At 41.6% G+C, this 10,225-nt stretch overlaps 1 protein-coding gene across 2 annotated transcripts in view; it reads left to right on the forward strand.

Annotated features, from left to right (window-relative positions):
• The window catches only part of PHF21B (PHD finger protein 21B), a 169,550-nt gene extending 160,781 nt beyond the window's left edge, over positions 1–8,769 (forward strand). For both annotated transcript variants that reach the window (XM_086466169.1, XM_086466178.1), the window contains 5 exons: positions 2,036–2,058; positions 3,445–3,603; positions 4,639–4,714; positions 5,667–5,770; positions 8,545–8,769. In XM_086466169.1, coding sequence (XP_086322295.1) covers positions 2,036–2,058; positions 3,445–3,603; positions 4,639–4,714; positions 5,667–5,770; positions 8,545–8,769 — 587 coding nt within the window. The remainder of the gene's footprint in view (positions 1–2,035; positions 2,059–3,444; positions 3,604–4,638; positions 4,715–5,666; positions 5,771–8,544) is intronic.
• Positions 8,770–10,225: the final 1,456 nt, after the last annotated feature.

A 10,225-nucleotide genomic window follows, 5' to 3' on the forward strand; every position in this document is an offset into this window, starting at 1 on the left:
TTCCAGCATCTAGAATCTGTGCTGCGATTCTGTGTATTCTGACAATTTTAAGCTGGACTTCTTTATAGCAGAACTCCCCACCTCTGTAGAGGTTTTGTTAGCTAAGTGCACCAGGCACCACTGTGCTAGATGCTGTGCAAGCTCTGAACTCAAGACAGACGCTGTCCCAGACAGCTTGGCACTGCAGTGATGTTGTTGACACTTTCAGTACAGAGCTGACTGCCCTTTCTCTTATAAAACACTCCTCTAAAAAAATTGTATTCAGTTTAATTTTTCATCAACTAGAAGGCAGAAGTGGACATACTCTAAAATGTTTAAAAACTTTAGAGTAAAAGTAAGCTGAAAAGAGAAATAAACAAACTTAAAAAATCCCTATAAAGTACAGGAAACAACTGTCATTTCCAGAAATGGAGAAGAGAACAATTCTTGTAAATTTTGAGCCAAATGTCAATTAATCAGGATTCATTTGTCTGAAAATGTCTTACCTGAAATGAGGTCACATGCCCTGACATGTATCATTTGTAGAAAAGACTCTTCAATTACCAAGCCTCTGTTTATCTGAATAACATTTATATCCCCTGAGTAATTGTGGTGTCATAGCGTGGTGGATCTCTGTGTGTATTCATGTATATGAAGTGACATCTACAGACTTTGTAAGTCTGTGATTATTTATGGAACTCATTGCCAAAGGATGCTACAATTGTTGTGAAAAGTAGACAAATTTATGGAAGAAAAAAAAAAACAACCTATCTAAGGCTGTTAAATATAAAAATGAAGATGCAAACTCCAGGTTAGGGAAGCCCATAAACTGCTAGCATCTGGAAGGATACTTCTGGCGTACAAAAATTTACTCTGCTTGACCTGTTCTTGCACTCTGCATATGAGTGGCAGCACTGAATGCTGTTAGCAAAGGACCCTGGGCTTTACAGCCTTTGGTCTGACTTAGGTGAAACTGTTCCTTCGTTCTTGTGTTCCTCTTTCTACATGTGTGTGAGTTCCGAATGTGTCTGCATCTTCACGTGCATGCATACATCAGTGTATAAAATGAATGTGTAACAGCAGGAAGCAATTCCCAGGTTGGTCTATCACTGAGGGATCACACTGGGGCAGCTATATTCCCACTGTCATCAGAGAGGGAGGTGAGGAAGGGCAGAAGGACAGAAATATGAGTTTGGTTGTCTCCACTTTAATCCAAAGACAGGCCTCTCCGTCAGCTGTTTGTCACTGGGACAGTGGGCACCAGCCTCTTACAAATCAGCATCAAAAATTACAACCCACTGTGTGGTTTCCATAAAGCTGTTAAAATTTTCTGGCTTTTTATTTTTGGACCAAAGCGTGATGAATTTCACAAACATTTTTATGAAAGGCTTGGCCTGCTTTCCAGTGAGCTCTGTTGGTTCTTGTTCTTATCAGGCTGTGAATGCAATCACTACAGTCTTGGTTCATCAAAAGGTCAGAAAATCTTGGCGTTTTGGGTGGGAGTAGTTTGATGATAAAGAGTTGATGATAGCATAAACCTCACTCCCACAAGCAGCTGACCATTTTGGCCATGAATCAGCTGACCATTTTTGGCCATGAATCAGCTGCACATTTAAGCATGTGTTTAACGGTAAATCAGTGGCATCAATTTCATACTTCAAGTTAAGCGCCTGCTTAAGTGCCTTGCTGGTTCAGGGCCAAACTGTTCATCACCCAGAAGGCTGAAGTCCTTAAGAAAGACATTTTGACTACTGGCATGTGGAGATGAGCTCCGCATGAAAATTTCTGAAAATTTGAAATAGAGCGTGCTTCTCATACTATGACATTTTAGCATCAGACCTTTGGACATGGGATTCCTGCAATGTAAAAGTTTTGAATCTCAAATGCTAATTCCACTGCTTGCTGTTGCATTCTTTCCTGCCCGCATTAATTTTGGCAACGTCCTGATCTCCTGTGTCACAGCTTGACTAAAATTACTCCCATAGCTGAGAACTAGCATTCACTGCAGCGATGTATTTCCCACTAACCTGTTCTCTGCCCTTCTTTCGTATGCTAGCAAATGAGGATCCATTCTGGAAGGTATGTGTAGCAAAATTCGTGTATTGCCAGTGTCTTTGTCATCACTGTGTAATTCAATGCTTGCTTCTGATTATTGTAGTCTCTATCAAGGTACAAAATTCCAGTATTCTCTTTGCCTTTCATACTGCTTGTGTGAAACATTTCCCACTTAACTAAATCTTTGACCCCCTAAGTTAGAATTTCAAAGAGATGAACTCTTGGGCTTTCATCTGCAAGGCTTGAGTTTAATCCCTTTGTAGAATCCACTGATTGAAAAATTGCTAGTCCAGATTTGTGGTTTAAATGAAAATTTTGAGCAAAATGAGTAACCATTCTAGTTTGTATAGATTAAATCTCTTTACATTGAGGTTAAAATTAAGACTTTTTGAGCAGGTAATTTCTAAAGATTAGTATTTTGGAGAGCAATTTTTTGACAGGACTGAGTTAGAATTCAAGATATAAGCCTGACTAAAACTATCATGAAATGTTATAATTAATTTCCCTAAAAATGAAAACGTGCTTTTGGAGTGAACAAAGGTGCAAAATTATTATTCTTCTTCCTGGAAAAGCACTAGGAAAATTTAGGCGTTTTTATAACAATTCACAAGCCACGAGAGTTTCAAAATCAGTATCTCCTTTATTAAAATGCACTTAATTATACAAAGAGTAATTAATGTTGCCACCAGATTAGCATAGCAATTTACTACATGACATTGTAACTTTGTTGATGAGTCTTGGTTCATTTTATGTATTGCTTCAGACAAAGGACTAATCAGTCTTGTTGGAGAAAGGTTGTCAGAGCAAGTCTGAACAGAGAACCATTAGTGCCAGGGAGAACAGAGGGACAGAGGAGCCCTCTAGAGGAGTTCACAAAAGAGGGTACATAGCAAAAGGTTGTACTCAAGCATACTGTTTTCCTAGCTGCTCTTTGAGGCAGTGGGCAGAAAACATGGAACTGTGCTTTTTCCTCAGAAACTTTTTTCTTGTTTGCTTCCTTCTCCTTTGGACTTGAAGGACAAGTGATCCACATGTTGACTTTGTCCCATGCTTCAGAATAGAGCTGTGCATGGTGATACATGTGTTCAGTGGCACATTATTAAAAACAAGTGAAACAATTCCTAGGTCACAAGCTGGCTATATTAGTCGACTCCCTCCTGTGTTTATTTAGTTGGTTTTTATTTTTCTACCTGTTTCAATTTATGGAACTTGCTTCTGGCTCTTCTGTTTGTTTGCTTGTATTTGTTCCTATCATACACTGTTATTTCTGTCTTCTACAGGAGCTAGGGTCCTTTTGACAATTAGATTTTGTGTTTGATTGAGACTATCTGCCGCAATAGAGGCTTTGAATGCTGTATAGAGAGTTCTCAATGGATTGACTTTACCCAAGCCATCCTTCTTCTCTTGCAGAATGAGATCCACCATGATGAACACTGCACTGCTTGCAAGCGTGGTGTTAACTTGCAGCCCTGTGGCACATGTCCCAGAGCATATCACCTCAACTGCTTGGACCCACCCCTCAAAACTGCCCCTAAGGGGGTTTGGGTCTGTCCAAAGTGCCAACAGAAGGTAAGCTACATGGAGCATAGCATGCCAAGAAAAGAAAATGGGAGAAACCTTGAATTTGTGTACCGCCAAACTAATCTAACCTATGGTCACAGCTTAGGGGACTACGTTAGCTAAAGTAATACTGAGAGGCTTTTAGTACAGTTTGCAGCACTTGTTTCTGATATTTTCATCATCCTAGGGTTAGAACATACACTGAGTGCCTTAGCTTCTCTGTAATCACATCTGCTAAGATCTGTCCTTTTAAAATGTCTCTTCATTTCCTTTGTTTCCCTTCTTTACAACAAAGCCACCAGCATGTAGAGTTGCCAAACAAGTAATGTAAATGTTATAGATGAGGGAGGCAGTGTCAGAAGGAGACACTGTTCACCAGTGGATCTGAAAGCTGTGAGGAGAACACTTCCTTTTCTTTAAATCATGTTTATTACACACAGCTATTGATCATAGTCATGTCAGAAATGCTAATTTGTCTAGTCGCTGTGAATAATGCTGATTGCATGAACAGGAAAACAATTACTAAAACAGTACAGTGTCACTAAATTGTAGAGTGGAGGCTTAGATTTTGTGCCTTCGAGTTCTTTGTGTTTAGCTTTGAGATCACTGTTATGTTCCTTTGAAAATATCAAGGCGAAGTTCTACTATGCAGTTGTAGAGATCAGAGCAGCCCAGGATTAGATCCGCACAGTCATGTTTCCATATGGACCAGCAACTTCTTCCATGTTGAGCAGACAACACTCTTGACAGCATGGAGATCTGCTTGTCAGGGGCTGAAGAATGTCTTCTGGCCACAGCAACAAAAAATAGAGGATTTATAACCCCCTTTTAGCACTGTTTGGTAGTGCTGTTTATAGCGATGTGTGAAGGAGTAAGCCCCAACAGAGACAGCTACTCAAATTATTCTCTCGTTACTTTTCAGCTTGCAAATTCTGAGACAAGGACCCTAGATCTGGTCCTGCAGACCTGTGAGGCTGGAGGAAGAAAGACATTAATATGTGTCTTTGTGGAGTCCTAACTTTTTATTGTTTCCTGGCCTTATAGGTGTTAAAGAAAGACGACAATGTGCCATGGACTGGAACTCTGGCTATTGTTCATTCCTATGTTACTCATAAAACAGGTAGGGATTAACAGGGGGGATCAACAAGGGATTCTCTGCTCGTGACAGGCAATGACATTTGAGTCCTTCATAGCACTAATACTAAAGTAGAGTTGTAATACTACCAGGTATGATGGTATTGTTAAGCAAGGGACCATAAGGAGCTGTGACTGGGAACAGCAGATCACTTTCCCCTTCCCCTCAGTCTGCTCCTTTGCTATCTTCTCTCTTTAAGGAAGCTGACATTGATCTCTCAGGAACTTTACTCGGTGGAGGCTGCTGTCATCAAAGTGGTGCCTTCCTGAGAACAGATCTGAGAAAGGGATTTTGAGGCAGAATCATATCAGGCTGGGAGGCAGAAAGACACAGTCAGGCTAGACAGAGCCATGTAATTGGGTATATAGCACAATGCCAGCCTAGTGTCTCACATACTACAGCACTATCAGCTCCTAATTGTTTCAGTATTATTTGGTATCACAATCATTAGCATCAGATGTTCTATGATATCTTGGGCATTGACCGTTACCCTTTTTTAGTTCCCCGTTGCACTCTTACAGTGGGCTGTTTGGGGCATTAGATCATATTTGTAAGGAGCTTTGCAGAGGTCTAGTACTGTTATGACTGTTCTTTTCAGATAGGGTTGCTAACTATTGCCATTCCAGGTGGCTGACCTATTCTTAAATACTGTTCACCTCTTTCTTGGAGACCTGCAGGACCACATGTGGTCCAAGAATTAATTTTAATTCATCTCAGAGGTGCACTATAGCTTTTGGGTTGTCCTGTGTGCTAGCCATTGATGTAGAGGCATGCATGCATGCATGCAGAAACTCCGGATTTATTTGTACCTGCTGACAAAACACTAATGAGACCTGAAATATTCAAAATACATGCTTCTGCTTTCTGTGGCCAAGTGCTCAGTTTTGCCCTATGTCCTTTTCTTAACTCCTGCATCCTTAATGTTATTGTTCCACAGTCAAAGAAGAAGAGAAGCGAAAGTTGTTAAAGAGAAGCAGTGAGCTGAAGAGTGAGCATAGACAGTTAGAAGAAAAAGATCGACTTCTCAACAATGCAGTGAAGGTAGGACACCTGACTGGGGACACAGAGTTTCCTGCAGACATGTTTATAAAGAATTTATGCCTGAAAAACTGATATTTTGTGGCTAGAAAATGATTTATGCTCCCAAGCTACAGATGTTCAAGTGTGAATGTGTTTCTGAGGAAAAACCTGTAGATTTCCTTTATGTGTAAAAGCAAGCTGCTTTGGCAGGCTGAGGAGGAGAAATCACCTGAATTCCTGTTGCACACACAACAAAACTCCAAAATAGCCATGACTGCCTTCCTTGTAGTGACACCCACAGCTCTGATCTGCCCAGTGACTTTAAGGCAAGCGTGTCCTCCAGTGGTAGTTGCTTGTCCATTAGCTCAAAACTCTTGACATTAGGTAGAAATAACCATCTTTATTTGTCTCAGCGGCTGAATGTTGTAACAACCTCCCCATGACTGGAAATGGATTCACAATCGTTTTCTCCATGAACTCCTTTCAAAGTTAAGTGTTGACTGGAGATGTCTCCCACACATACCATGCTATGGTGACCAGTCTCTGGCAGTAATGAATGGGCTAAGTTCAAAGCCATAATTCGTATCCTCCATGCTGAAGGAACGTGTCTGGGGCTACCTCACCTGAGGCCCTGTCTTAAGGGGTACCTGTTAGCTTGCATGACAGTCTCAATAAATATTTGAAACATCCTTGTCCTGGAAAAATCACAGTGGCAGCTGCAGGAGTAACTGGTCACTACTTGTTTTACCACCGCAGTTGTCCAGAGGAAGCATGTTAAAATATTTATAAAATTTAAAATAGAGTGGAAGGAAAACCAAGAACTTATTTAAAGATATCACTGTGGGGAATATTCCCTATAAGCATGTATAGCTACTATCAGCACTAATGGAAACACAGATATGTGAAGAAGTGACTCTGCAGTATGGGGTATCTTTAGCAGGTAGGAGAGTGCAGTGGGATGAGGTGTTCAGAAAGAGAAAAACATCCAGGGATGCAGTCAGCTACTAGGTGGATGTCAGGGCTGTCAAAATCAGTAAGATTTCTGCCTAAACAGATCCAGGTTCTTTCATTGGGCAACATTGTCTTATTTAAATGGTAACAAGAAAGCACAAGAAAGACATGGACCTGCTCGAGCGGGTCCAGAGAAGGGCCACAGAAATGGTCAGAGGGCTGGAGCACCTCCCCTGTGAGGACAGGCTGAGAGAGTTGGGGCTGTTCAGCCTGGAGAAGAGAAGGCTCCGGGGAGACCTTATTGTGGCCTTTCAGAACTTAAAGGGGGTCTGTAAGAAAGATGAGGGCAATCGTTTTAGCAAGGCCTGTTGCAGTAGGACAAGGAGTAATGGTTTTAAACTAAAAAAAGGTAGATTTAGGCCAGATGTAAGGAAGAAATTTTTTACAATGAGGGTGGTGAAACACTGGCAGAGGTTGCCCAGAGAGGTAATAGATGCTCCATCCCTGGAAACATTCAAGGTCAGGTTGGACGGGGCTCTCAGCAACCTGATTTGGCTAAAGGTGTCCCTCCTTACTGCCAGGGGGTTGGACCAGATGACCTCTAAAGGTCCCTTCCAACCCAAACTATTCTATAATTCTGTGGTAATATCAGCCAATGATTATATTTATTAGAGATACGTGCACTTGAAAGGAGAAAAGCAATTAAAGTTGTCATGGCAGAGAGCAGTTTTGTTTCTGATGTTTGCCTTGACAGAGACTTACATTAAAGAGAACACTCATGCACACCACAGGTGGAATGGTATTATTTGGTAAAAGCAGAACATGATTTATCCTTTGCCTGAGATTTCATCTGTCTAAACCAACCTCTGAGCAGCTCCACACAGTTGCTTTTCAAACAACTTGACTTGCAAGTGAGCGTTTCCTGCTCCCCCAGGACTAGAGAATCCTCCCCCTACCCTGGGCAGTCTAGACCATAGCCAAAGAGGAGCAGTCTTCAGACAAGTAACCAGTTTTGCCAGAGCCCTGGGCCTACTGGGGGAAAGAAAATGGGAGGGTTTTGGTCTGTCTCGTAGTCCCTTGCAGGCCAGTTGGCAGTGTAAAGGATGGGGTGTTACCTGCAGGAGCACGTGGTTGGGGAGGGAAAGGAGAATTGCTGATTCTTCCTTATCTGTTCTTGGAGGAGGGAGATTTGGGATGCCTTTGTTTGGCTCCTGCTCTCATGCTCATTTTCATGTAGATTTGTATGAAAAGTTTCAAGTGATTGTGGGGTGCACTTTGTCCACCCTTTAGGAAAAAGACTTTCTTGTGACTGTGGTGGTATAACAGTAATGTCTTAGATCAAGTTTTCTGCCAGAAAGATATTGATACCATGTTCAGAGAGATCAACTTGTCTTCACAGTACTGACTCCCTAAAATGTGTGGCATGTGTGAAATGCTTCATGGTGAGGTTTATCCCTCAAGTGTTTATCAATGCCTTTTGGTAAGATTTAGAGATCTCACTGGTACCTTCGGTACTTTCCAGTAATACAGCTGTTACAATCCTGTGCCAGTAATCTCTTCGGAGTGCGGAGTGCCAGGCTGTCTACAGGATGAGGTCGGAAATGTCCTCTGAATGTGTTTGGGCAGGGATGAATATTGTTACCTTAGACAGCTGCTGCAGTGTATGCAGCACTGGTGATTACTCCATTCGTTAAGCTGTGGTTCTGCTATTCCCAAAGGAGAATATACTTCATTTGAGCAGAACGTGCACTCAAGACACAAAAGGATGTTTGGAGAGATGTTTGACACCAATTTGAATGTATTCACAGTGTTCCCTTCTCTCTCCCTTTCTCTTTATTTGACAGAAATGCTTAGAGCTAAAAACCAGCCTGTTGGCCCAGCAGAAAGGGACTCAGTCATCACTGGAACGTCTCAAAACCCTCATTAGACTGATACAAAACGAGCAGATGATTCAGGTTACCATGACGACCACCACCACCTCCTCCCTGCTAACTGTCCCCTGGATCAAACCCTCCCCTGCCTCCGCTGCCATGCACAAAGCCTTGCAGCAATCACAGGGTAACAACTGACAGAGCCTGGCTGCGAGAGAGCGAAGGAAGGGGGGAAGAAAAACTTTATACACATGCGCAGAGGAGAGATTAAACTGAAACAAGGAAAGAAGGAAGAATCTCAGTTTTGATACGCATAGAAACTTGCAAACCAATCAGTCCCGTTTGTAGGTCACTGTGGCAGCAGGTTCCCATGGAGCAGATTGTGCTGCGGTTTTATATTTGCCGAGACTTTCAGTGCTTATGAGATTTTTTTTGTTATGTTGGCCTTAATGTATTTATGACTGAGGATGAACAGGAACAGTATGGCCGATAGGAAGCAGGATATCTTTTTGTGGGGGGCAGACAGGTTTCCAGTTCTGCTTTAAGGGGAAAATTTTCAATGCAAAGAGTTAGTGAGCTAGTAGAGAAGTAGTTGGGCTGAAAGCTATGTGTGGGAGGGAAATCGGTGCGATAACCAGAAACTGAACTACTTAGGACTTGACATGGATTCTTACCAGAGGAACAAAGTTGGCCCTGTTGATTCAGGTGACCTGGAGATGGGGCCATTTTAACCAGAATGACGTCATGGACACTCAACAGAGCCTTCGAAACAAAAGATCGCTTTTTTTCAGTATTATTAGAGTTGAGAATTGCAGATATTTAAATAAAGAAGCTGTATGAAGTTAGCGTTTCTAGTAAAATATTGAAGTATTTTCATGCTGATGCTTCTGTATATGCGTTCCGAAGTATTTAAAAAAGTATGACTGTAAAACTCCTTACTTTTTTGCAGGTCCTTTTTACTTATTTTGCTATCGGTGTATTTTTCTCATGGAGTTTTTGTGCAAGATTTAGCATAAACCATAATAGTGGATATCTTTGGCAGGTTGGGCTTCATTTTTTAGAGAGATTACTTTGGTCATTTTCTTTTTTTTTAATTTTGAATTATTTTTTTTTAAAGAAAGAAAGCAAATAAATATTCTGGGTTTTGTTTCTTGCCAGTACAGATAATATGCCAAAAAGATAACTTTACATTTTTGTACTGCATTTTTATTGTCAAAAATAAGTAACGTGATTTTTTAAATTAGTATTATTTTTATTTTTGGCTTGCAGAAATATCTGCTGAAGTGGTTCAGAAAAACACCCACCTGCCTCAAGGGGTTATTTCTCATACTGGATAATATCAAGAGTTCTGGGCGAGGGACAGGCCGTGGAAAAGTTAAAGGGTTCATTGGGGTTTTTTTTGGAAACTTGATTCCTTTTTAATATTTTGTTGGATTTTTAGCAGATTTGGGAAGCATTTAGCATTAGCCTGAGAAAATCCCAGTGCGCCTGCTTGTTTCACTAGCTAGTCTTCCTGATACTGCAAGGGTCCGCCTGGCCCTCCTGTAGGCCACAGGCCCCCCCCCCATCACCCTGCGGCCTGCCCGGGAAGGTAGTGATGGGCACCCCGGTTTTTCTCAACGTCACACACACACACACCAGATGCCATCGTCTC

Source organism: Leptosomus discolor, chromosome 1, assembly GCF_034619465.1.
Source record: "Leptosomus discolor isolate bLepDis1 chromosome 1, bLepDis1.hap2, whole genome shotgun sequence".
NCBI lineage: Eukaryota > Metazoa > Chordata > Aves > Leptosomiformes > Leptosomidae > Leptosomus > Leptosomus discolor.